Source organism: Podarcis melisellensis, assembly GCF_964234715.1.
Source record: "Podarcis melisellensis genome assembly, chromosome: Z".
NCBI classification, from domain to species: domain Eukaryota; kingdom Metazoa; phylum Chordata; class Lepidosauria; order Squamata; family Lacertidae; genus Podarcis; species Podarcis melisellensis.
The window spans coordinates 17,530,157-17,557,768 of NC_138547.1; the positions used below are offsets into that span (position 1 = coordinate 17,530,157).

At 46.2% G+C, this 27,612-nt stretch overlaps 1 protein-coding gene across 7 annotated transcripts in view; it reads left to right on the forward strand.

The window, feature by feature from the left end:
• The window catches only part of RXRA (retinoid X receptor alpha), a 132,032-nt gene extending 106,494 nt beyond the window's left edge, over nucleotides 1-25,538 (forward strand). For 4 of the 7 annotated variants that reach the window (XM_081897868.1, XM_081897869.1, XM_081897871.1 and 1 more), the window contains 7 exons: nucleotides 3,508-3,564; nucleotides 7,998-8,167; nucleotides 10,754-10,883; nucleotides 15,303-15,435; nucleotides 16,415-16,506; nucleotides 18,751-18,856; nucleotides 20,214-25,538. In XM_081897868.1, coding sequence (XP_081753994.1) covers nucleotides 3,508-3,564; nucleotides 7,998-8,167; nucleotides 10,754-10,883; nucleotides 15,303-15,435; nucleotides 16,415-16,506; nucleotides 18,751-18,856; nucleotides 20,214-20,361 — 836 coding nt within the window. In that variant the 3' untranslated portion in view covers nucleotides 20,362-25,538. The remainder of the gene's footprint in view (nucleotides 1-3,507; nucleotides 3,565-7,997; nucleotides 8,168-10,753; nucleotides 10,884-15,302; nucleotides 15,436-16,414; nucleotides 16,507-18,750; nucleotides 18,857-20,213) is intronic. The other 3 variants (XM_081897870.1, XM_081897873.1, XR_014164890.1) reach the window with 2 other exon arrangements.
• The last annotated feature ends 2,074 nt before the right edge of the window (nucleotides 25,539-27,612 follow it).

A 27,612-nucleotide genomic window follows, 5' to 3' on the forward strand; every position in this document is an offset into this window, starting at 1 on the left:
CAGGTGAAAAAGTGAGGAAAAGATGCTTGGTGTTTATAAAATTATGCATGGCATGGAGGAAGCTTTTCTCCCTCTCTCAGTGTCCAAAGAAAGTGAATGTTTGAAGATTCCAGGGAAATAAATGAACGTACTTGGTTAAACTCCGGAACTGCCACAGGAGGCATTGATGGCTACCAACTTGGATGGCTTTAAAAGAGGCTTAGATTAGATGGGGCATTGGCCTGATCCAGTAGGCACTTCTTGTGTTTTCATGTGCCACTGCTAGGAGGGGTTGTCATGTGGAGCAAAAACAGGATTTATGTTTTGGCTTGTTCTTAAGCCTGTGGGGTAAATGCTTAATTCCTCCCTCCCCCCCACCCCAATAGTGATGCTTCAGTCTGTGTGGGAGACATGCGGTTGCTCAGTAAGTATGTTCAGAGTGGGGAAGCGGGTGTTTGTGAGTGAAGTGCAGTCTGCTTATGCTCAGAAGCACTGTCTTTATTCAGCTGTTGTTGTTGTTTTTGTCTAAGGACGTTATGTTCTGGAATTCGCTGACAGATAAATGAGTGCAGGCATTCAAGCTTCAAAGATGTTGGTAAACAAGCCTAGGATCATTTGATGAAGGGCAGTACTGTATGTGGATTTCTTAAATAAACAAGTAAATGAAAATGCCACTGCATCCTGAAAATGGTATACCTGCAATTGCAAAATACATGTACACTTCTGATATTCTTAATGCTGCAGTCATGTATTTACTTAAGAGCAAATCCTATCACATGGAGCAGTTGCTTACTTTGCAGGAAGCACACACAGGGTTATGGCATGAACATTTCGCAGAGAAATGTAGAAATGCATGCAGTCTGGAGCAAAAGAAGCAGAGTGAGCTGGTGGGCAGATTCATCCCGATGTGAGAAACTCGGATGGCTTTGCCCCCCAGAGTCCTGAAATCGTCCCGTTTCCCTGGGTTTTTTTACAGATTGGTTGCACAGAACTAGAATTACGGTAGCCTCTTTCCCCCGTTTATCCTGGAATGACTCTCTCTTGGATTTGTGCTCTTGGAAGGAGGCGGTTGCACAATGACCCATCCCTGAGTCGTCTTGCCATTGTTGCTTGCTGGCCTTTAGGAAATGAGCTGGATCAGGCACAGGGCTATCCATGGCAGGCAGGCTGGTCTCAGAGGCAGCTGGTCTGGCATCTTGGGTGGAGAGAGGGAGGGAAGAGAAAGGGGCTAAGTGAGCTGACAGCAACCCATGCCAATCTGGTGCCTTCCAGGCACTATGGACTGTAACTCCCATCAGCTTCAGCCATCTCAACAGTACAACATGAGGGCCATGGTGAACAATTGTGCGTCCATTGTCCACAGCATTATATGACGCCGCTCGCTCTGGCTAGTGGGTTGTGTAGTCCATAATATCCAGTAGGGTGCCGTGTTGGGGAGAGACCCATTGCTGGGCCAGAAAAATATGGTTTTCTGTTATACACACACACACAGGTATATGGGGCACTGCTGTGTGAAGTGCTTTCCCTCCTGTGTTCAGTCTAGGTGCTTCCTTGCATGCCTGCCTGCCCACTGCTTATCATGCTGCTACCTTTGGGTGACAATGTGAACTGCAGAGCATGACAACATCCTTCCATTTTTATGTATATAGGGAGATAGATCAATATAGATTTAATGTCTGCATTGTTTCATTCCTTCAACTCCTCCACTCATGACACATTCTTGTGCATTTTTCATATATAACACATCCTCTTATATGTTTGCGATGCATGCCGTCTGACTCGGAAGGAAAGCCTTGTGGAGTGGGGATTTTCTCCCTGAAATAAAATATGCACAGAGTTTCTAGTTTTAGGGAGGAGGGTCCAGGGCTCAGAGCTCATTACAGGCACGTGCTTGGCATATTGCAGGATCTGCCTGAGATTCCTCATTTGGTGGGGGATGGGGATAGTACAATTTTTTATTATTGTATTTATTTTATTTATTTATAACATGCAACCCCCACTGTTTAACCAAAAAAGGCTCCCAGGGTGACTTGCCAAGCTCAGTTTTAAGCATCCAATTTAAAAAGACACAGCATGCAAAGAAAAATGGAATGGGAGGGAAGAGGAAAATGCAAGCTGAAGTGCAAACTCTTAAGGTTGCAGTTCTTTAAAGTCACATCTGAAGTCTATGGTGATTCTGGCTGTCTTTTCACGCACGCGCGCACACACACACACCAGATCCCTAGAAGCAAAGCAGGTGACAACATGTAGGCTAGGAGGACAACTTGCCACACATTTTGTTTATTTATTGCACCTACATCCCAGTTTTTCCTTCAGTGAGTTTAAGGTGACCTACATGGTTCTGCCCTTCCTCATATAATCCCCACAACAGCCCTGCGAAGTAGGTCAGGCTGAGAGACAGGGACTAGACCAAGGCCACTCAAAGAGCTGATGAGATTAGCAGTGGGGTCTCCCAGGCCCCAGTCAGATGCTCTAACCAGTACACCACACTTGTAGAAGAAGAAGAAGAAGAAGAAGAGTTTGGATTTGATATCCTGCCTTTCACTCCCTTTAAGGAGTCTCAAAGTGGCTAACATTCTCCTTTCCCTTCCTCCCCCACAACAAACACTCTGTGAGGTGAGTGGGGCTGAGGGACTTCAAAGAAGTGTGACTGGCCCAAGGTCACCCAGGAGCTGCATGTGGAGGAGCGGAGACGCGAACCTGGTTCCCCAGATTACGAGGCTACCGCTCTTAACCACTACACCACACTTGTACCTTTAATAATGATGACTACCACTCAGTTTTTAAGCATTTCTGTTGGTAAAACATACTGAGGCAAAGATTGTCATTAGTGCATATGGTTGATCTTTTGCAACTGGTTGATCTCAGGATCCCCCAAACCCCACGGAGGGAGTTCCTGTCAACTCCTTGAGCTTTTGTAGAAAGGGCGTGTGTCCTGATTCTGCCCAGCAAAGATTCTGGAAGAGGGGGAGAGGGAATGATGCCATAGCAAAGAGGCCTCTGGACCTCAATCACCATGACCAGGCAGTGTCTAGCTACCTTCTCTGAGCTCAATAAGATTATTTGCAGTACATAGCAGCCTTCTCTTTGACACCATTGGAAAATGGCTTGTCTGTTCTAGAAAGCTGTCCATAGGGACAGAGAATTCAGAGGGAAAATAACAGAGGCTTCTAAACAGCCACACTCCTGGGCTGAGTAAAAACTCATTCTAGGCATTGTATTTTTATGTTGTGAACCGCCCTGTGAATTTTGAATGAAGGGCGGCACACAAATTAAACAAACAAATAAAATAAACCCTTTGCAAGCTGGATAAACATTGTCAGACCCTGACCCCTGTTTTTCTTTTCTTTTCTGTTTTTAATGGATCGTTTTTGACAGGTGAAGTGCCATGCTTTTTGGATGGCGCTTTCGGAAAATAATAATAATCCAGAATAATACTTTGGATAGTTATAATGTCAAACGGCAGCAGCAAGAGCAGGATCATTTACTACCGCGATGTTTCATTTCAAAATTTTTACTCTATTACAGGGATGGAGCACCATCCATCCCGGCCCACAAGACTCCCTGGAAGGCAGGAAGAACAAGGTATTATTCCCATTTCAATATTTCTAGACCAGCTGTTAAGCAGCAAAAGAGAATGTTTATATATCTGGAGGTGTAAAAATGAAACAAGCCCAGAGCTAAACCAGTTCTTTCTTCCTGGTTCCGCCAGGCCAGATTCCCCCCCCCCCCCATGGAACTTTCCCCCTTTCCAGTTTTGGTAGCCTGATTAGCTTCAGATGCATAGAATCATAGAATTGGAAGGGACCTCCAGGGTCATCTAGTCCAACCCCATGAAATGCATTAATCTCAACTAAAGCATACACAACAGTTGGCCACCCAGCCTCTGCTTAAAAACTGCTACCACCTCCTGCAGGAGACCGTTCCACTGTCAAACAGCTCTTACTGCTTAGTCAGAATCTTCTTTCTTGCAACTTGAATCCATTGGTTGGGTTCTCCCTTCTGGAGCATTAGAAAACATTCTCCATCTTCCATGTGACAGCCCTTTTAGATATTTGAAGATGGCTATTGTATTACCTCTCGGATACAATTTTTGTTTTGTTTTGTTTTGTTTGTTTAAAGTAAATGAATTCAGATTAAATGCCTCCCAATTGGACCAAGGAATCCTGACCTACCAGAGGTGGCCCAGAGGGAATCTGGAATTGTAGGGTTTAACTGATAAATACAGAGTATTAGGGCGAGAGGCAGGGTACATGGGAATCCCTTCAAAGAGGAGGTGTACCCTCTGATTTTGGAGGAAGGGTTATTTAAAAAGGTAAAGGGACCCCTGACCATTAGGTCCAGTCGTGGCTGGCTCTGGGGTTGTGGCGCTCATCTCGCTTTATTGGCCAAGGGAGCTGGCGTACAGCTTCCGGGTCATGTGGCCAGCATGACTAAGCCGCTTCTGACGAACCAGAGCAGCACACGGAATTGCCGTTTACCTTCCCGCCGGAGCAGTACCTATTTATCTGTTTGCACTTTGACGTGCTTTCAAACTGCTAGGTTGGCAGTAGCAGGGACCGAGCAATAGGAGCTCACCCCGCCACAGGGATTTGAACCGCCGAGTCAAGGGCAAGTCAAGGGTTATTTACTTGTTCATAATTTAAAAAATAAATTAAAAAGTGGCTTACAAATCACTACAGACGAACGAAGCAGACCCCACAGCACCAGGACTGCAATCTGAAAAGATATGGCACAAAAGGAAAACATATGGAGTGGGAGGAGGAAATAAGCAAGCTCTGTCACAAGTCCTTTACCCCTCTTTTCCTGCATTATTTCACTGTGCATTTGCGGCATTGAAAAGAATTTGCAAAGCAACCGTGCATATTTTTGTCCCATCCTGCAAGCATACACAAAAGAACTTTGTAGGGTAATCTTACTGCTTGGTGGTACATCCCTTTCATTTTTTTATTTTTTATTTTGCTGCTTATGAGTGCCGCCTTAATTAAAGGGCTATGTACAGATCATATGCATTGCCCGGAGGGTGCTAATATAGTGCCATCACGGTGCCTTCGCGAAGCTTTGAACTACTGTTGTCCCCAACTATTGGTGGCAATGATAAGTAGCCGCTGATTGCTGTATCCTCCATGAATTTGCCTTTCAGCGCCATCCGGATTGGATGGCCATCTTTTATGCCATATGTTAGCAGACACCATAGTTTATAATTCCTCGCTGCATGAAGAAGGACTTTCCTTTACTCTGTCTTCAGTCTTCCAACATTCAGCCTCACTGGATGCCTAGGAGTTATGGGAGAGGGAGAATAAAAAAAATTCTCTCTAGCCACTTTCTCGACACCAAGGATTCTTTGGACTGCTGTCACCCCTGACTCTTGGAGGTAATGATGGGTGGATACAGTGGGTGGTGATAGTTATAAGATGGAAAGGTGCCTCCGAAGGAATGCCCTCTGGTGGAAGGGCTCTGGCGATTGGAAATCCTGGAAGCATTTTTCTATACAGTGGTGCCCCGCAAGACGAACGCCTCGCAAGACGAAAAACCCGCTAGACGAAAGGGTTTTCCGTTTTGGAGGCGCTTCGCAAAATGAATTTCCCTATGGGCTTCCTTCGCAAGACGAAAGCCCATAGGGAAATCTCCAGGGACAGCGGGGAAGTCCTCGGACCTCCTCCGAAGCCTGGCGATGGGGCGGAGAGCTCTCCGCCCCATCGCCAGCCTCCTCCGAAGGCTTGCGGTGGGAGGAGGGCTTTCCTCCCTACCGCCAACATTCAGAATGCTGTTCTGAATGTTGGCGGTGGGGAGGAAAAACCCTCCTCCCACCGCAAGTCCCGGGAACAGAGGAGAAGCGCTGCGCGCCTTCCCCTCTGTTCCCGGACCTGTCCTGAAGGCTTGCGGTGGGAGGAGGGCTTTCCTCCCCACCGCCAACATTCAGAATGCTGTTCTGAATGTTGGCGGTGGGGAGGAAAAACCCTCCTCCCACCGCAAGTCCCGGGAACAGAGGAGAAGCGCTGCGCGCCTTCCCCTCTGTTCTCGGACCTGTGCTGAAGGCTTGCGGTGGGGAGAAAAGCCCTTCTCCGCACCGCCAGCCTGGCAAGCGGTCTCGATAGGAACGCATTAATTGATTTTTAATGCATTCCTATGGGAAACCGTGCTTCGCAAGACGAAAAACTCGCAAGACAAAAAACTTGCGGAACGAATTAATTTCGTCTTGCGAGGCACCACTGTACGTAGAAACCCAGCTCTGGTTGGGAAGGAGTGACAGACAGGAGTCAGGAACATCTGGGGGCAGTGCCATTGCAGAGAGAGCTTTGAGGGGTGAAAGGCAAGTTTCTTTTGTAACTCTGAAGGGTCAATGCTGTTCCTCCACACCTCCCCACTTTCCAGGTTTTGCACGCAGCATTTGAAGAAAAAAGAAGCAGATTGCTTACTTATTTCCTAAAATTTATACTTCTTTGATTGCAGCAGCAGCAGCAGCAACAACCCTCAACATGGTTCACAAGAAGAATAAAACAATCAAATGATTAGTGGGGGAGAGAATTGAATAGTTCAAAAAAATAAAACTAGCAGTAGACTAAAACACAGCCATATATCTGGATGCACCTGTCTAAATCAGAATGTTTTTAGCAGGTGCTGGAAAGAATACAGTGAAGGCACCTGCCTCAGGTCAAGAATCAGGGAGTTTCAAAGTGTATTGGTGCTGCCACACTAAAATATCAAGTTCTTAAAGATGCAGAATGTGTATTCTGCGGTGCCTGCTAGTGCAAGTTCCACCAGTTGCATTGTTCCAGTCTGGTGTCCTAAGACCTATCTAAAATTTTATTTATTTACTGAATTTATAACCCACCTTTTCCTCCAAGGAGCTCCAGGGTGGTGCACCTGGTTCTTCCCCTTTCCTCAATTAATCCTCACAACAACCCTGTGAGGTAGGAGAGGCGGAGAGGCAGTAAATGGCCCAACGTCACTCAGTGAGTATTTTGGCCAAGCAGGGATTTGAACCGTGGTCTCTCCCAGGTCCTAGCCTGACACTGTAACCACTGTACCACCCTGGTTCTCCAGTTGCATATGGTAGAAAGGAAGAATCATATATTGATAAAATGCATATGGTGTTAAGCAAGTGGGCAAATATTGGCATAGTTTCCTTTGAAGGTTTGGGGGCATGGAAGGGACTACCTAGAGTGGGTTTCCCCAGTGTGGTGCCTTCAATATACTGCTGGGACCTCAACCCCCATCACCCTTCACATGTTGAGCATGAGGGCAGTCCAACAACATATGAAAGGCATCATGTTGGAGAAAATTTTCCTAGAGCTTAGGCCTCATGGTCTTAACAAGCTGGAGGACTTCCTGAACCCATCTCACTTCTGTCAGCGATTGTGCTGCGATTGGTGCAGAATTCTCCAGTGCAATTGCTAGTAGCAATTGCTGACAGGAGTGAGACCCTGTCAGCATATAACACCTGTTTTCAGAGATCTGCACTGGTTGTCGATTTGCTACTGGGCCAACTTCAAGGTCTTACTTTTAGTAGATGAAGTCCGTGGCAACTTGGGATCAGTATAACTGCAAGATCGCAGGACTGGCACTGTTACAGGGGTCAAATGAGACCCATTCCACATTTGTAATAACTCCATATTTTAGTGTGGCGGCAGTTATACTCTGGAACTCCCTGCCTCTTGACTCCACCAGCCAGGCAACCTTTGTTGTATTCAGGGCCTGCTAAAAACATTTTCTTTTAGGCAAGCCTAGCTAGATAATTGGAAAATTGATGCCAGTTTTAATCTGTTCTTAGTTTATTGTTGTTTTAATTCTTCAAAAGTCTTAAAATGCCATAGTGGTTGACCGTTTTATTGTTTTGTAAACCGCTTTGAGGGATTTTTGATATATATTTTTTTAAGTGCATAAACTTTATGACATGAATAAATAATAAAGGAACAAACAAATGCTTTTCTTGCTGGACTCCACCCACTGATCCATTTTCCTCCATATTTTTTCCTTCTTTTCTGCCTTTGTTGGCTCCACCCCTCTCCCCGCAGCTGTCCAAGAGGAGAGGCAGCGTGGGAAGGACCGCAATGAGAATGAGGTTGAATCCACGAGCAGCGCTAATGAGGACATGCCTGTGGAGAAGATTCTAGAAGCCGAACTTGCCGTTGAGCCAAAGACAGAGACATACATTGAGGCGAACATGGGCTTGAACCCCAATTCGGTAAGGAAAAGCACACCCCCATTGCTCTTTCCTTCTAGGCAAACTTTTTAAAACTGCAGTTAAGTCACCTTAAATCTGGTGTGGGGAATCTTTGGCCCTCCAGATGCTCATGGAATTGTAGAGTTGGCAGGGACCCAAAGGGTCATGTATTCCAACCCCCCTGCAATGGACCAATCACTGTTGATCTACAGCTCCCATCAGGCCCCAGCAAGCATGGCTGATGGCTAGGGATGATGGGAGTTGTGCTTCTGGAATATCTGGAGGGCCACAAATGCTCCGACAGATACCAAGACTAGAAGATGGCTCCACCAGCATCTGTTGGTCATTATATATACAAAGCCAGACTAAGAACATAAGCAGAGACTGCTGGATCAGGCAAAAAGGGGCCCATCTAGTCCACCATCTTGTTCGCGCAGTGGCCAGCCAGATGCCTGTGGGAAACCAGCAAGCAGGATTTGAGCGCAAGAACAGCTCTTACCCCTCCTATAGTTTCTATCAACTGGTATTCAGAAACATTGCTACCGTGGAGGCAGAGCACAGCCAACATGGCCAGAAGCCATTGAGAGCCCTACCAGCCTCCATGGTCACCAGACACATTGAACATCCCATTTGCAGCCCTTGTGAACCTTGATGAGTTGGGGTTCCTAATCCCCTGGAAAGTCTATGAATGAAAAGAGAGCCCACACAGCTCATGTTTCCTTGAAAGGAGATGAGGAAAGCCGGTCTTTGGTTACCCCCAGCACCTGGGAGGCAGCAGTTATCAAGATTAAAAGTACTTAGGGGAGGGGATGTAATGATCATCACTGCAAGCTTGTGGAGAGGGGTCTGGGGAGGCAAAATAAATAGCTGCTTCTGGTCCCAGCCTGCTTTTAGCAAATTGAATACGGCTTCCTGCATAATTCAGCATGTGTGGTCACAGTCTACGAAGATGCAGGCAGCATCTGTAAGTGGAGGTAGGAGACTCCTTGAAAGGTACCTAGAAGCGCCTCCTGTTGCAGATCAGTGCTTGTGCGCGAGGAAGATCAAATGCCTGGGTGGGGGAGAAATATCTCTTCCTTCCACCACCACCACCAGGATTACCAGAACTGGGGGGGGGGGGGAATAGGGAGTGTTTTGAGGAGCAAAGAATGGAACACATGAATATAGTTATACGACATATGTTACCTAACAACCCCCACCAGCTCCCAAAACAGGTATCAGGTTGTCCATTGATATGAATGATTCTTCCAGCTTACCAATGCCAGGATGCTGGTGTTTTTTGAACGGCCGCTGACAAATATTTAATTATCACTTTGCTTTTATTGTCTTTATTTTATTTATTGCATTTACACCCCAACTTTTCCCACAAGGAGCTCAAGGTGAGATGTACACATTTCTCCCCATTTAATCCCCACAACAGCCCTGTGAGGTGGGCTAGGCTGAGAGGCAGCAGCTGCCCCCAAGGTCACACGCTGTGAGCTTCACAGCCAAAGGGGGGGGGGTTGAACTTCACCAAGCTATCAAATGTCCAGCATATAATGTCCCCGGGGGCAGTACAAAACAAACTGTTTTGTACTGTTTGTTTTTAATCCACCACAGATGGTCATTTCCAGGAAAGAAATAGATATAGTCCAAGTCACAATGTTTAGGACAGCCATTTGCATTTTGCATTGGAAAGTTTAAGAGGGAGAAAACTGATTTATTTATTTTTTATGTAAGGTGGCAAAGTGGGCACATGGAGTGTCCTTGAACTTCCTGAAGGTCTTTGCCCACCTTCGCCACAGTGCAGGTCATGCAAACCTCTCCATTCAGTTTGTGTCGCCTGTTGCTTGTGGGCCTCCCTGGACACCCTGCCCCCGTCCTCACCAGGAGACCCCGAGCCTTGGATTCCTTCGGTTTATACATAGCCCCAGATGGGATCCTGGCTACTGAAAGATGATTCTTGTAACAGAAACCACCACCTCCCCCCTTTGGCAGGCATTTGCAAAGGAGAGTTTTGGGTCACTGCATTCCTTCTGGGTGTGGCCCCAGAGTTCCTTTTCCAGAGGGATCATTTGCCAGGGGTGTCCTTTCACCTTGTCTGCATCATTTCTGCTTCGTGGAAGGGGGTGGGGAGGAGAAAGGCTGTAGCCAAGTGGCAGAGCACTTGCTTGGCATGCAGAAGGCCCCTATTTCAATCTCTGGCATCTCCAGGTAGGGCTGGAAGGAAAAACCCTGCACTTTAAACCCTGGAGAGCTTCTGCCATACTGAGCTAGACGGTTTGGGGTTTCAGGCAGGCCCAGCCCTGATTGAAGATGCCAGGGACTGAACCTAGGAACATAAGAAGCTTCCTTGTACCAAATCAGAAAATGGTCCATCTAGCAGAGTGTTGCCAACACTGACCAGCAGCAGCTGTCTAGGATATCAACCAAGGGAGCTCTTGAGAGTTTCTGATAGGGAAATATTCCTTGCCCTAATCAGAGATGCCAGCAGGTATCAAGCTTGACACTTTCTGCATGCAAGACAGATGCTCTAACCGCTGAGCTGCAGCCCTTAGCACAGTCTGCCCTTCTTTCCCATTCCTTTGTCCCACTCTTGACGCCTCACAGCTTCTCTGTTCTTTGCAGCCCAATGACCCAGTCACCAACATCTGCCAAGCGGCAGACAAGCAACTTTTTACATTGGTGGAATGGGCCAAAAGGATCCCACGCTTCTCAGAACTGCCGCTAGATGACCAAGTGATCTTGCTCAGGGCTGGTGAGTACAAGGCACCCTCGATGGGGAGCGGGTGGTGCAGAAGGAGCAGGGAAACCTATTGCTTTAAATAAATGGTTCTGAAAGTGGGCAATAGAGCCCCTCGCGGGATGCTAAGAGGCAAGTGGGTGGCAGGGGTGGGGGGGGTGTTGTAATGATTTAAGACCCCCGCTAATTGACTTTCAACCATGTGGAAGAATTGAAGCCTGTTTCAGATTATGTAAAGAAATACTACAGGTGTTATGAATTTGTGAGCAGGATTTGAATTATGAGCAATAGAAGGAATTAGAGATTATTGTTATTGTTGGTATAAGAGAGAGAATATAGGGTGCAGCAAGGGGGAGAAATTTTAAAAAGCACCATGGAAAACAAGGTGGGAATTCAACAAAAGAAAAGAAAAAAATATTATGCACCGGAGTGCATTTTTTTTGGAAATTTAATAAAATGTAACTGTTTTAAAAATGACTTTCAACCAGATATTGGGGAGCTGGTATCCCATTATCAGTATCAGGCCCACCTTTCACATTAAGACTTTACCACCAATGGTGAAGGAGTTACTAAATGTGGCATCTAAGACTTTTGCTAAATGACTGTCAGACTTTGAAAAGCTGGTACCACTGGATCAGGTCAGTCAGTTTTGTTGCATTCATTCAGCTAAATAGTTTTAATTGGATTTTGAAGAAATTTGCAACTGGTTAATACTGTTTTGAATTTTGTTGTGTTATAATCCTGCAAACAGCTCTTCTGAATAATGCTTTTTGCAGGGTAAAGTTTTTGCAGGGAAATGAGTTTCTGGATCCAAGGTACCAGTGGCCTGAAAAAGTTTGGGAACCACTGGACTAAAGCCACCAGTGTTGTGTCTTGCAGGTCATTTGTAAGATTCATGGTGCATTTTCTGCCTTTGTTTTCTAAGAAAATTCCATCCTGCCTGCAGCTCAAGTACCTCAAGGTGGTACTTGAGGTACTTGTTTGCTTCCTTATTGCCCCATCCTTCAGCAAAAGGTGCCAGGGTGGATTACAGCATTTAAAACAATATTAAAAAAAATACAGGAAAAATTATTTATAAAAGTTAAAGACAGGCTCCAGCAGATTGAGCAAACGAGACCAATAGGTTAATCCAATAGTCAAGAAGGTGGTTTCTGCATGTGCTCTAGAGGGAAGTGAGTGGCAGATGGGGCTTCCCAACCTGGGAAGGGAGCCCGTGTAGGAGAGAAGGAAAACTCTGATCCTAAACCTCCACTGCCTTGTGGAGCACTTTCAGGAAATGTAAACCCCTACACAAGTCTGGAGTGGAGTCCCTAAGGCGGTTGTATTGCACCTTGTACGCCTCCTTTGGGCAACTCCTGCAGGAAGTTGGTGCCAAATGTATTGCTCTGCTTTCCTTTGAACCACATCAGTGAGAGTGGGGTCATGTCATGTGGGCAGCCCAGGACCTCCATACACACTGCCTAGGCTTGTGCCCCGGAGAGGCCACTTGTGCCCCGGAGAGGCACACTCCCTTGTCTCTTGACCCAACCCTACCATGCTGACATCTCATAAAATATCAGCAGTATGTATGCAATGAAACACTATTTAAAAACATTACTAATAAAATATTATTAGGACTGGCTAATCAGGCTCCTGGCCAAGAATCCCGGGAACTGTAGTTTGTGAAGGTTGCTGAGTTGTTAAAAGACCCCCTTCACTTCCCAGAGCTACAGTTCCCAGAGTTCCCTGCAAAGAGGGATGGGTTGTTAAGCCGCTCTGGGAATTGTAGCTCCAGGAGGAAGAACAGGGACAAACTGCATCTCCCAGAATTATCTCAGGTGGAAGCCATGACTGTTTGAAGCAGTATCATAATGCTTTAAAAGATATCAATATTTAAAATATATTTAAAAGAATCAGTTGTAGAGGGCCAACTAGTCTAACCCCCTGCATCGCAGGATTTACAGCTAAAGAATTTCTGAGAGATTGCCAGCATGTGCTTTGAAAAGTGTCCCAATTACCCTTGGAGCACCATTCCATCTGTTTGGGTCTACTCTCAGGAGGGCTAACGTTGCATATGATCCCGTGTTGTGTAACATGCATCTCTATACAGTGGATGCTCAGGTTGCGAACGTGATCTGTGCGGGATGCACGTTTGCAACCCGCAGCGTCCACAACCCGCAGCGGCGCATCTGCACACGCACAGGTTGCGATTCAGCGCTTCTGCACATGCACAAAGCACGATTTAGCGCTTCTGTGCATGCGCAACTGCCGAAACCCGGAAGGAACCCGTTCTGGTACTTCTGGGTTTCGGCGGTCCATAAGCTGAAAAACGCAACCTGAAGTGTCTGTAACCCGAGGTATGACTGTATACACAGAGCAGCAGGACAAACACAGTTCAGGGAGTTCGGTCTATTTAGCATGGGGAAGAGGAGAATGAGAGGAGATATGATAGCCGTCTTCAAATATCTAAAGGGCTGTCACATGGAAGACGGAGCAAGCTTGTTTTCAGCTGCTCCAAAGGGCAGAACTCGAACCAATGGATTCAAATTGCAAGAAAGGAGATTCCGACTAAACATCAGGAAGAACTTTCTGACAGTAAGAGCTGTTAGACTCTGGAATGGACTCCCTTGGAAGGTGGTGGGCTGTCCTTCATTGGTGGTTTTTAAGCAGAGTCTGGGTGGTCATCTGCCCTGAATGCTTTAGTTGAAATTCTTGCATTGCAGGGAAATGTACTACATGACCCTTGGGATCATTTCCAACCCTATGAGTCTGATTTTTTCTGGTCCAGAATCCCTTGCAACACAGAGACCCCCTAACCTTTAGTGGCCACCCAGCTTGTCGAGAAGGGAAGCATTTCATTACGGACTTGCTTGATCACCAGAGGGGGAGTGGGGGTGGTGTACCACTGGAGGCAAAATGCTGACTTGGCGAGCTGGCGTGAGCTCGTCCGTTGCACCCAAGTGGAACCTGCCAGTGTCTTTATCAGGAAAGGCCTCAGCTGACCCCCTCAAAGTCTTTCAAACAAATGGCTTTATGTATTATTGAGTGGCCTGCGGAGAGCACCTGCCCATGAAATATTGAAGTGTTAAAACCTAGCTAAAAGAGGTGGCTGGTGTCACGTGTGCCTCTAGCACGAACGGAATTCAGTATGGCTCATGGCTTCAGGGGGCACCCCCTGTGATAGCTGCACGGAGGGCAAAGCCCTGATCTAGGCCACATTCATGCCATACGTTTGAAGCACTAAGATACACGTAATTTGCAACTTACGCTCATTTAACTTGTGTGCATTCAGCTTTACTCACCTGGCAAAAAAGTAATAATAATAGAAAAGGGGCACCCGATGTGTTTTGATTATACAGTGGAACCTTGGGTTGCGGATGTAATCTGTGACGGAGGCATGTCCACAACCCACAGCGTTCACATCCTGAAGCGCCACATCTGCGCAGGCACAATTTGGCGCTTCTGCACATGCGCGAAGCATGCTTTAGTGCTTCTGCGCATGCGCGAGTGGCGAAACCCGGAAGTAACCTGTTCCGGTACTTCCGGGTTTCCCACGGTCCGCAACCCGAAAACACGTAACCTGAAGCATCCGTAACATGAGGTATGACTGTATGTGATTTTGGCATTACATGCCTGTTCCACTTCCAACAGGTGGATAGGGCTCTGTTAATAACTCTCAGTACTCTTAAGAAACTGCAGCTTCCAGAAATTGTGGGGGGAAGCCATTTAAAGTAGTATCAAAGTTATTTAAATGTATGGTGTTGATGTGGCCTTAAAAGCACAATGGGACAATAACTAGTGAGGTTTTGAGAAATAATTATTCTTCCTGGTCAGCATCTATTTGTTTTCCAGAAATCAGTAGGATAGCATTAATTCATCCATAAGACTCGAGAAGTTTTGCTAAAATTTTTATTGTTTTAAATTCTCCTGTAAAACCATCTCATCCTGGAGCCATATTGCAGGTGTTGGGAATCTTTTACCCTCCAGATATCTCAATGCCCATCATCATTCCTGGTCACGCTTGCTAGGCCTAATGGGATTTGTAGTTCAGCAAAAGTTCCACACACCTGTCGCATTTAATGTTAGTCATAGTTAGAGCAGTTCCACTGAAATTAATGGACAAGGCTACCTTGGGTCCATGGATTTCAGTGGTCTGCTCTGATTAGAACTAACGCCTCATAGTTTTTAAGCTGTCTGGTGGACTCTCCTTCTTTGGAGGTTTTTAAGCAGAGGTTGGATGGCCACCTGTTAGGGATTCTTTATTTGGGATTCCTGCACTACAGCAGGTTGGACCCTTGGGGATCCCTTCCAACTTTGCAATTCTGTTATTCTAAGCATCACCACTTTACTCAGATTGTTTCTCTAAAAAGGGGCCGAAAGGTTTTTGGACAAAGTTTTATCTCGTGATCTGTTCTAGTAGACTTCACAGCCCCCTCTCCATTTATTTCACTGCAGGTTGGAATGAGTTGCTCATTGCCTCCTTCTCACACCGGTCCATAGCTGTGAAAGATGGGATCCTCCTTGCCACAGGTCTCCACGTCCATCGGAACAGTGCTCACAGTGCAGGCGTTGGTGCCATCTTTGACAGGTGAGAGAAAACTGTTTGGAGGTCAGGAAGGGTGAGGATTCGGGGCCATGGGGGGTGGAGAAGGTGAATAAGGGATTGCAGCTTCAGTTTTGATTACTTCACTCTTCTTCTTTTCTCTGCCCACCTTCAAATTGAACCAATTGCTCTTCAAACCAAAACCAAGCTAGGGTTTCTGGCTTGTATTCAGATTAGTGTTAAGTCCTATGTTCTGTTAGAGCAAAGATTTCTGCTAGTGCAATAGAAATTCTAAGTCTGTTCTGGGGTTCTCCCAACCTTCCAGAGCAGAACTGGGTGAGGGGAGGTGCATGCAGGGAGAGGAGTGGGAGGGAAAGTTCTGTTGTGCAGGTGCCAATCTTAACTGAACAAGGTTGTTGGATGCTATGCTGTGTTTAAGACGAATATTATTTTAAGAGAAATTGTATGCTACTTCCTCAACAGGAAGCCTCTAAGCGGTTTGCAAAAGGACAGAATTTGAAGGATTTGTAAACCACCACCATTTGAAAATATTATACAAAGAAAGGAAACCTTGAGTCCGTCTTTAAAACTAGCATGAACAATAGCCAACAATGTAACCCTGAAGATGCCTGGCTGACTGGGGAAAATAAAGGAGGCACCTGAAAGAACATATTGTTGGCCCCATCCTAATTTCCAAGGGGAACATTTTCCAAAGTGACGCCACACTGAAAGCTCTGCCCTGAGTGCTCACTGAATTTGGGGTGTGTGGCACCCATAAGAGGGTCTCCTGCTTGATGACCTAACTGTTTGAGCAGGTTGATCTGAATAAACAGCAGGCTTGAAAATAAAAGCGTTTCAAGTCATGCCATTGACCGCTGAAAGGGAGAATCTGAAGAGACTAGTCAAAGGAAGGCTCAGCTAGACTTGGCTTAAAATGCCAAAATTTCAAGGGGGTTGCTGAAAGCAAATAGATGAACACATGCTCAGAAGTGACTGTATTATTATTACTATTTATTATTTGCAGAGTATTGACAGAACTCGTATCAAAAATGAGAGATATGCAGATGGATAAAACAGAACTGGGGTGTCTCCGAGCCATTGTCCTCTTCAACCCTGGTAGGTTTGGTTGTCCTTGCAGGATAGGGGACCCCTTTTCAATTGAGGTTTCCACTCTTGAGTTAGAGGGAGGCTTCATTTTCATGGGCCACAGGCTGCCCGACTTATCTCAGGGTTGAGGGGTGGGGGAACCTAGAGCAGGGCCTCTGAAGCCAGATCTAAGTGAACAGACTAGCTCCTAGGAGAGAGCAAGAAGGAATACCCTGGGACCAGGTGCCACAAACCATTGGGGATGCTGACCCCCAAGAAGGGGTGATGGCCCAAGCAAGGAGAGTCAGCGCGGTGTAGTGGTTAGAGTATTGGACTAGATCCTGGGAGACCAGGGTTTGAATCCCCACTCAGCCATGAAGCTTCCTGGGTGACCTTGGGCCAGTCATGCACTCTCAGCCTACCCTAAATCATAGGGTTGTCATGTGGATAACATGGGGAGGAAGAGAACTATGTATGCCACCTTGGGCTTCTTAGAGGAAAGATGGGATATAAATGTAATAACATTACCAAAAAAATTAAAAAGGAGTAGCTAGCTATTCCTGGTTCCGCAGGCAGAGGCCACGGTCATAGTCATCACCTCGGAAGGAGATGAAAGGGTGAGTTCAGGGCTACGGATTGTGTTCCTAGAGCTGGGCCAAATATCCAGGTTGCCATAGCAAGGTTCCAGAGCAAGCAGCTGAGTTTTACAGCAGGATGAGGTGGTTGTTGATTGGCGGGGGGGATCCACCTGCTGAGTGCTTCCCTGACCAGCGAAATCCTTTGCAATCATGGGGGTTTCCAGCTGTGCAGATCTCGCCTCTGGGCTCTCCTGAGCCCCCAAGGAATCTGTGGACATGAGAGTTCTGGTATCAGAAGTCTCCCCTCAGGGCTCCAGGGACAGGGAGGCTGCTCTGGAGGGGAACCAAATCTGAATTTAAGAATGCTGATATGGTTCCTCTCTTGACTGCAGTCTGGACACACTGCTTGCTCACTCCTCAGCAAAGGCACTTGAATAAAGGAGAGACAAGATATATTGGTAACACTTTATTGAGGGGGAAACCAGGGTTTCTTTCCAGCACCTCTCAGGTGGGCACCATTGCCATTATAAGAGAGCAAAGGAGGCGTTCATGGTGAGTTCCGTCACCTCTTTTTCTGGAGAAACAGCTCTGCGGAAAACTAACAAAAAGTACTGTATCATTTCAGGAGAAAGGAACAGAGAGGTTTTGTCTTTCTTAGTTCAGTCCTTGTACCTGACAGGGAGATGTTCAACCAAACATACAGAGGAAAAACTCCCTCAGAACTACACAGCCAATCAGGGTACACTGTGCCCAGCCTGGTTGCTAAGCAACACCGCCTCCCATCCCCATTGGCTATGATAATTATGATTATAATTTTTATAATTTGAATACTGCCCTTCAGCTAAAGACCACAGGGAGGTTCACAACATATCTGATTTTAACATGAGCAAAGTTAAGGCTCCAGTTGCATACTGAATGATCCCTGCTGTTGCACTTCCACCAGTGCTGAGCAGGCCAAGTCAAGAAATGTTGACTTGCCGAGGGAAAAACGTTGGTGTTACAACCATCTTTGGAATGTCACCAACATGTTGCTCCTCAGGCCCTCTTAAGCCTCCTGTGGCAAAATAGGTCAGTATGAATGGCTGTTAACAGTAGGTTGGTGGTTCAAGCCCACCCAGGGGTTGCTGTGTTCCTGCAGGGGGTTGGATTAGATGATCTTTAGGGGTCCCTCTTGACTCCATAATTCTTTGATTCCTGTGAGGGATTTAGGCTCAGTGGGGCACTTCCTTTCAAGACCAGAACACTCACTGGGTTAATCAGACTCCCAGACCTGTATGTATTCATAGTAATTAGATTTGTTATGAAATCCTCTGAGTGGAGCGGTGCTGCAGGAAATATGCTTTAGGAATAACTTAATCCTCTCAATCCTGTTTCTGCTTTCCTCCTCCCACTCCCCCACACAACCTCGAGTTTCAGATTACGAGCCCTGAAATGGATGGTATATCTACTTTCCAAAGCCTGTTAAGAACCGAGTTGGTCTTCAGAGCTGAATTCACCTGCTGATTACAAAAAGAAAGTGTCTCCCTTAAAACATGTCCTCAGGAAAGCCTTTCCCCAGCTTTAAAATATCCCCTCACTCCTTGAGATTGCATGCCTCCAGTCCTCAAGATATGCCTTTCCTCAGCTTTAAAATGTGTGTTATTCTAGTCCTCTGCCTTTGCCCAGATTTCAAGGCCTTTCATCTGTCCCACTGCAGACTCAAAAGGGCTTTCCAATCCTGCTGAAGTCGAGGCCCTGCGTGAGAAAGTGTATGCGTCACTTGAGGCCTACTGTAAACAGAAATACCCTGACCAGCCCGGGAGGTGAGTCTTTGAATCTGTGCCTGTCTGAAATCCTGAAGAGCAGTTGTCACTCAGTGTGGACATTAGATGGACCCGTGATATGATTCCGTATAAGGCAGATCCGTAGGTTCCTATTTAATTCAGTCTGTTCTTCACAATCATGAGGGCTAGTACCTTAGTTTTTACTTTGCATTTGGATAGTTTCAGGTTCAGTCATTTCCAGGTAGGGTTGCGAAAGACTCCCTGCCTGAAACCCTGGAGATCCACTGCCGCCAGTCAGTGTGGACAATATTGAGCTAGATGGGTCAGCATAAGACACATTCCTCTGGCACAGCAGTAGACATGTGGTCCTAGGCAGCTTTCCTCTTCCAAACTGAAATCCGCCTCCCATCCCTGGGCTTCCTTTATCCCTGCTGTCCTCTGAGTCAGCTCTTTCATGGTTAAAATGCTCCTTGAACATCCATCATCTGGTTTAGTTTAAAAGCGAAACTTTCTAGGTTTTCCTCTGGGGGAGGAAGAGAGTGGCAGGGTTTGATTTGTATTTTCCTGGCTTCCATCTCGGAGGCCTACTTTGCCAACTCAGCATTTGGAGGGGAGGGGGGCGGGGGGGGCGGAATGCAAGCACAAATTCAGGCCTCCCCTCCACTGTTTTCTCTCCCCCCCCCCATTAGTGACTTTGGTTCTGACACACATTGGAAGCCCCAGATTTTGCAAGCGGGGGCTACCAATGGAAAAGAAGTGGGGGGGGGCCCTCCCATAAATATTTGTTATGTGGAGCTGGTGTCACAGGTTCAATCCCTTAAGTCAGAATGACATCCCCTCCAACATTTCTCCGATGAAAATAGGGAAGTCCTATTCCATAAAAATAATAATATTATTTTTTATACCCCACCCATCTGACTGGATTGCCCCAGCCACTTTGGGTAGCTTCCAACACATACAAAAGTATAATAAAACATTAAGCATTAAAATAAACTTCCAGGTGTCTTCTAAAGGTTGCATAGTTACTTACCTCCTTGACATGCATAACCCCATGCCCTCCAACATTTCTCCAATGAAAATAGGAGTGCCCTAAGGAAAAAGGGGACATTCCGGAATCAAACTGGGATGTCTTCTGTAAATCCAGGACTGTCCCTGGGAAACAAGGGCACTTGGAGGGTCTGAAACCATAAGAACTAGAATTTACTTTATTTTCAGGGAAAGTGGCTGTAGCTCAGGGGTAGAGAATCTGCTTCACATGCAGAAGATCCCAGCTGGGAAGACCCTGGGCCAGAAGCCCTTGAGAGCCACTGCCAGGCAGTATCAACATTCACATGGCTGTGTGAATTGCCTCTTCCCATGCCCTTAATTGCCATCTGTCTTTCTATTACGTTTCTAGGTTCGCCAAGCTTTTGCTCCGCCTCCCTGCCCTCCGGTCCATTGGCCTCAAATGCCTGGAGCACCTCTTCTTCTTCAAGCTAATAGGGGACACTCCCATCGACACCTTCCTGATGGAGATGCTGGAGGCTCCCCACCAAATGACTTAAGAAGGCAGACGGGGTTGGTCCCATTTCTTCTCCTGCCCGGCGGGCTCGCCGATGCCACCACCACCACGCCTCCCCTTCTACTGCCAACGTGTGCCCCCGTTTCTCCCTGGCATGTGCGAGAGGCAGCCTACCATCTTCCTTCTGTGACACCGTTGACTCAGCCCTTCAGCCATTTCTCACGCTCTCTCTGTGCATCTCGGGGATCTGACAATAGCCGTTTGCTGTCCCTCTCACAGGTGCAGAGGGAAAAATGGCTGTTGTTGTTTATTTTGAATGTGCGAAAACGCACCCCGCCCCCACCGCTGTTCACTTTCCTCCTCCACCACCACCACTGTTTCCACAGGCCTAGGTGGATTTCATAGCAAGCTGTAAATCTGAGCCCACCCCCTGCCTCGCACAAACTTATCTGCCTCACGTGTGTGGTTTTGGTTGTCAGCTCCCCCAACACACGAACACACACACACTTGTTGCCGTGTGTGTGAATTTAATTTGCTTCGTTGCAGACGGACATTTTGGAGAATGGAAGCCTTTGCAGGGGTTGGGGTCCCTTCCAGCCCCACGAATCCTATTATTTGTTGTTTTACCTGCCTCCAAGCTGCAACGAAAAAAAGCAAAAAATTGCTCTCTTAGCATCTCAAAAGGGAAATGGGGTCCAGGTTTTCTAGCACTGGGCTGGGTGGGCTTTGCACCAGTGACTCAGGTGGGAAGACATGTTCTAAGAATTAAGGAACAGGGTGCCCACCTTGTGCATGTGCTCAGCCCAGCGGTTTGTAAGCAGCACCAGAACCAAGGTCACAAGTACTTTCACATAAAACCCCACTTCTCATCACCACACCTTTCCGGTGTCCTAATTCAGAAGGGGTGATACTTTCAGTTCTTAAGACCTCCAGGTGTCAAAAACTCTTGTCAGTTTGCTGCAAATTTGGTGGATATTTTTTTTTAAGAGAGCAAGTTTCTAGTCCTTACAGTTTCAAATCCAATTGCCTGTCTGCGGATCCTGAGCTACCTTTTGCCCGACCGTGTTCTGAAGCCATCTGTAAATTGTGTGGGAAGGGTTATGGATTTGGGCTGTACAGCACAGGTCACTCTTGTTCTGCGCATGGCGTGTGTGTGTGTGTGTGTGGCCATTTTCTTTGCTTTTCGTCCAAAGATGACTTTCTCTTGGTAACTGAGTGAGCCGCTCAAACTGCAAAACCAGCTGAAATGCACAAAGGCTGCTTTAAAGCTGTGGCAGTCAATGCTGCAAGTCCTCTAAGCACTTTCCCCTTGTCTGTTTTCAGTGGGATTCCCCCACCCAATTCCCTTAAAAAACAACACACACCTCTGTTAATATCAGCACTCTCTGTTGTCGCTTTTTAAAACTGGCCTTGATAACCCAGCAGTGTTCAAGTGCATCAAGCAATCCCTGGCAGGCAGTCAGGCAGACACTGAACCCTAGGTGGGCAGTTTTAATAACAACACCAAGTCCTTAGGGTTTCAAACACCTGCTTGGAATTGTGTCTCAGGGAACGGGATGCTGGACTAGATTTCCAGCAATTTTGTAGGGGGAAGTGGCAATTACTAGCAAGTTTGGTCCAGGCCAAGAGTGAAGTGTGTAGATGGCTCAGACCCAGGAGGTTCCCTGAGATGCTTATTTGCATATATATACGCCTTGCATGTTCTATAAATATTCTGCAACACTCAGCAGGCCCTGTTGCCAGTTTAAGCTGGCCTTTAAATAGATGCCTTCTGATATCACTGCATCCTGATTATTCTTTTCCTCTTCTTCACCAAATCCTTTCTCGTTCTCTTTCCCTGCTTTCCTTTACGCCCTTGGCACCCATTTTCCCATCCATCCTTCCATGCTCCCAAGAGTCTGCCCTAGGATTTCAGGAGACATATTTGCAAAACCACCACTCCCCCCCCCTGCCGAAAAATGTGGCTGATTGCAGCAGGCAAGATGGGAGGGGAGAGGATCCTTGGAAATGCCACCCAACCAATTTCCCCTCTGGAAACCCTTTGCCAACAAAACACTCATTCCAGAGGGTATCAAATAGAAAAGAAATGTGTTCCTTGGAACACAACATCATTCAGTTCCCTTGAGGTCTTGGTAGCTGACTGCCTTCCTTTCCTGCTCTGCCTTGAGAGCTCAGTCATTGAGCCAGAGCAACATCCTTTATCACCTGCCCTCTGATTTGCTTTGCGGCAGCTGAATTTCAGGGTCTGAAGAATCCAATGTCCAAACTCTTTGAGAGCAAAATAAGAAAAAGAGGGACACTTTATTTGGAGTTCTAAGCCTCCAACATACATTTGAGAGTTTTATTTTGGCTCAGGGTATTTGTGAGAATCTTTCCACTGCATCCGGTTTGGTCTTTGCTATTCACTGGAGTGTATTAGGGTCTGCCTTCCCTGATCCAGCTCTGTTTGTGAGTACCAGTGATGAATATTGTGCCAGAATGATGTGGCTTCGTGCATACCCTTCCAGTTTTAAAAGCACTGGGAGCCATAGGGCAGTTTCTGATTCTTCAAGCAATCTGCACCAGAAGGCCACTTGCATCTTACAGTTTGGGGCCACCACCTGCATTTTCAATCATGGCAGAGGTCATGCCCAAAGCCCTGCAGAGGTTGACCCCTGCAGCCTTGAATCAATGGACTTTAGTGTGCTTGTTCACACATTACCTGCATTCAGCATACAAGCTGTATGAGTGTCCCTATGTGAAAGAGTGCATAGTTTGTTGGTCTGTTCAGCTCAACTGCTGCATAAACATACTGTACACTCACTGAACTCTGCGTGTGAATAATGTTACCAGTATATTGCTCTATGCAGAGCCGTATCCAGCCAGTGAGATCTATCAGCACCAGGGTTTCTGCTCAGGTAACAAGACTTCACCCCCACTCTCCCCAGATGCGCTTCAGGAGGTAGGGGGGACCCCCTAAAACAGATTTAGTGGCACAGAGGGGGGAGGAGAGTGGGAAAGCCCCATTACACGGGTGAAAATTCTTGCACCAATGGGACAGGTTACTCAGCGCAACTTTGGAAACAGCCCAGAGATTGTGCACTTGTAGAACATTATGTGCAGACATCCCTGATGACTCCTTTGTTTGCATTTGCCTTCACTGTTTGGGGCTTTTATGAGGTTCTCCTAGCATAATAACGGGACCCTACAGGTGACCCACCTTTCTCACCTGTGTCATTTCGTATTTAGCTGGGGATTTTGCCACATGTCAAAGTCATCTGTAAGGAGTCAGAAATCATTGCCAGTGAGGTAATGCTTGGTTTCTAAAGGAAAATGTTATAATGGAAGATCATAATAAAGAGCCTTTGGAGACATTAATCAGATGGCATCCACAGATGCCCAGGTCAACACTGTACTTTTCACTCCCAGCTGAATGGGGAGGGGTGAGGTTCACTTATCCAGAAGCATCCATCTTTAAAGTAGACCGTGCCTTCCTTGAAGTGATGGGCTACTGGTGTGAAGTAGATGGTTCCAAGCAACAGAGGGAACGGTTTCATTAAGCATCACTGTGTCCCATAGACTTCTGGAGTATCGGACTTGCAGAAGACGGCCAGGGGTTGTCTTCTCTAGCTAAGTTCTACCCAGCATAGGCCCATTATTTTCAGTGGGTCAGCCCTGAGTTGGCCTGTGATTGCATACATCCCTGCCCTCCTAGAGCAGTGGTTCCTAAACTTGGGGGGGGGGTGTCTGCCCCCTGGGTTCCATTAACTCATCCCCAGTGAGTAAAGCATTATTCAGAATAGCGGTTTGCACAACTCACTAAGTAAGGTAATAAAAGACTAAAATTCAAAACAACAGCAATTAGTTGCAGATTTATTAAATATATATGCAAAAGTGAATATATGCTCTGATCTAATTTGGCATCTCAAATTACACACACACACACACACAGCAAAGAATATTGCATGAGAAATATTTTCTACACATTCTTACTAATGAAAACTTTAAGGGTGAAGGAGATTTATACCATAAAATATTTATATATAACGACTTACCAAACATGCGCAAACCTTCACCTGCTACTGGTAACTGATTTATAAGTAAAGAAATAGCTATTGCCAATAACTGTGACAACTCAGAATCATAAATACCAACAAAACACGACCAAAGGAAATAGCTTTGAAAGCTATAAGAGCAGAAAGTTTTAAATGCGAAGTGAAGAAGGGGTTTCATGCCCTTGGCTCTTAGCATCCTAGGGAATCTCACAGCAAACGAGGGTGGGGGCAATACCACCCACGTTTGGAACTGCTGATCCAGAGCATGTGAAAAAAAGCAAAGTCTTCTACACGTTTCTTCTGACACAAAACTCCATGCTGTGAAAGGTAGTGCATCTCCCCTTCATTGGAGATTTTTAAACAAGAGGTTGGATGGCCACCTGTCTGGGGTTATTTAAGATGGGGTTCCTGCATAATAGGGGTTGAAGCAGTTGACTCTTGGGCAGGCTTCCTCAGCCTCGGCCGGCCAGATGTTTTTGGCCTACAACTCCCACAATCCCTAGCTACCAGGACCTGTGGTCAGAGAAATTGTAGTCTCAAAACATCTGCAGGGCCGAGGTTGCGGAAGCCTGCTCTTTGCAAATTCTGTGTGACCTGTTATGGGATATACTCCTGCTTAATAAAGCCCCTTTCCTCATTCCATCTGCTGGGATCCTTCACTTTGCAGTTCCGGGGGGAGCCCAAAGTCGCCCTGAACTTATTCTGGTATAGCCACAAACAGAGGGTCTAATATTTCCCTCTGGCTGTGTTTGGTCAGGGCACCTGAGGACACCCCATTTCCCCAAGACAGGTGGACAGGCTGGTGACGTCCCCACGTCTAGAACAAGATTGCATGAATCCTTTTTTTTTTTTACGTTGATACATGTGTGTGTTTATGCACGTGTGTTGTGTAGATATATACACTGTATAAATACCCCCCATTCAAATATACATATGTTATACCCACTTCTTAGTGTTACCAATGTGTCCTCAGATCTCTCTCTTTTTTTTTTAATGAAACTTTCTTGTATTTTCTTCAAGTTTTTAAAGAAAATTTGCTTTGTGGGAGCAAGTGGGATTTTACGTGGGAACCTCCCTCCCATCCTTCCCTGCCCCATTCCTGCTGCCACACAACTTGGTGGTCACTAATACTGGATCTTTGAAAAGGGAAGGAAAACATTGCATCTATTTTAAGATGCTTTTTTTTTTTAAAGAGGGGGGAGGTCACTGGGGGAGGTCAGCAGCAGCAGCAGCAGGTGTGTTGAACAATAGCTCAATAAGTCCCCATCAGTTAGGGACAATGATGCCTTCGCTAAGGAGTGCATAACTTTTTTTAAAGAAAGAAAAGTTTAGAAAGGATTACAGGGAAAAAAACAAAAACATGAAAATGTTGAAAAAGAGTGAGAGAAGGTGAGCGGAATATCTAAAGCGTCAATAAAGCTAAATATCTATTTTTGTACAGATGTAACTTTATCCCTTGCATATTCCTAGATTATTTGGGGGATTTGTTTTCTTTTTCTGGGGAGCGGGGTAGGGGTGGGGGGGGAGGAGGCGGTGTGTGTTTCTCTCTCTCTGCTTTTATAGAATTTGTTCTATGCCTCTTGATTGAACCAGCCACCAATACAGCCCTGTATGGAGGAAAGAGAAAGGGCCTTGTTGAAATGGCTCCGTCCAAAATCTCTTCTCCCTCCCACGCCCAATTTGGAACAAGTGAATTTTGATATAAGAAAAAGTCTCTAACCCTCCCTGCACCTTGCTACGCTGGGGGGCGGGCGGGGGGAAGCAAAATACAAAACATGGCCTTTCGTTGCAACCCCTCCAACCCTCTCCCCACCCTCTCCCCACTCCAAAAGCATTATCCTGCAGGTCTGCTCTACTGTGAAATCACTACCGTGTATTATTGTTCACTAAAAAAATAAAATGAATTTTTAAAAAAAATCTGCTGGAAATGCCAGTATTTTGAACAAATGTATTAGAAATGTTTAAGAAAAAGTAAAAGAAAATATATGACCATTTAAAAATATAATACTGTTCTCTTTCTCTTTATTCTGCAGTGGGTATTTGTGTAGTCCCTTTGCTGCAATACCTTCCACTGTAGTTTGCCTTTTGGTTCATGGGCTTCTCTTGAGTGCATTTCAGTGCCATTTCAGAATGACATTCCATTGAAGAATAGCTCTGGTTCCTGCGTTGGACTAGATGATCCTTGGGGCATAGCTGTCAACGTTTCCCTTGTCTTGCGAGGAATCCTATTCGGAATAAGGGAATTTCCCTTTAAAAAAGGCAGATGTTGACAGCTATGCCTTGGGGTCTTTGCCAGCTCTACAGTTCTATGTATCCAAGTCTAAGAGCATTGGAGTTTCCTGTGCAACGTTCCCACCTGGTTTGGCTCCTGGGCTGCTCAGATCACATTTCACTTACATTTTATTGCCTTTATAGCTCACATTTTTCTCCAAGGAGCTCCACCTCCCAATTTAATCCCCACAACAACCCTGTGAGGTAGGTTAAGCAGAGAGAAACATTGGTTATCTCCCAAGGTCATGCAGTGAGCCTCAGGGCCATGTGTGTGGGGTGGGATTTGAACCCTGGTCTCTCCCAGGTCCTAATCTGGCACTCTAACCACTGTGCCACACTATTTCCTGGCAAGGCACAACAGAGGCCCAGTGACATGCTTTGTGGCTGGGGCAGAACATACAGCAGGGTGAAAGTTCAGAAGTCCTGTGAAGAAGCTGAGTGCCCTTTCTCTGTCTGTGGCACAGTGACCATCCTGGAACTGTCTCCTAGTTCTTTTGGCATGCTGAGGATAGGACAGAATGTTATTTTAATTTCATCTCTGGTGTCAGGTTTTTGTGTTCCCCAAGCAAGAACATTGCGACACCATGGGCGGGATGGTGGTAAGAAATGCTGTTGCCAAGAGTGATGCCATGTATTGCAAACTGCAGCAGGGAAAACTTCTCTGCACATTTTTTTCATGAACAACACGTTTAAAATGAAGGAACAAACAAAAAAAACCCCTGCTACTAGTTATAAGCAGCAGACAAATGAAACAGATAATAACGTGTAGCATTTATAGAGGAAGTCTTCGTCCCTGTCTCTTAACACTACAACTCGTGAGCGTACAATGAAATTGACAGATAAAAGAAAGCCATTCACACAGCAAATAGTTTATAATAGCCCAGAGGAGACAAGAGATGAAATATGATAGCCATCTTCAAATATCTAAAGTGCTGTCACATGGAAGATGGAGCAAGCTTCTTTTTCTCCTGCTCCATAGGCTAGGAACC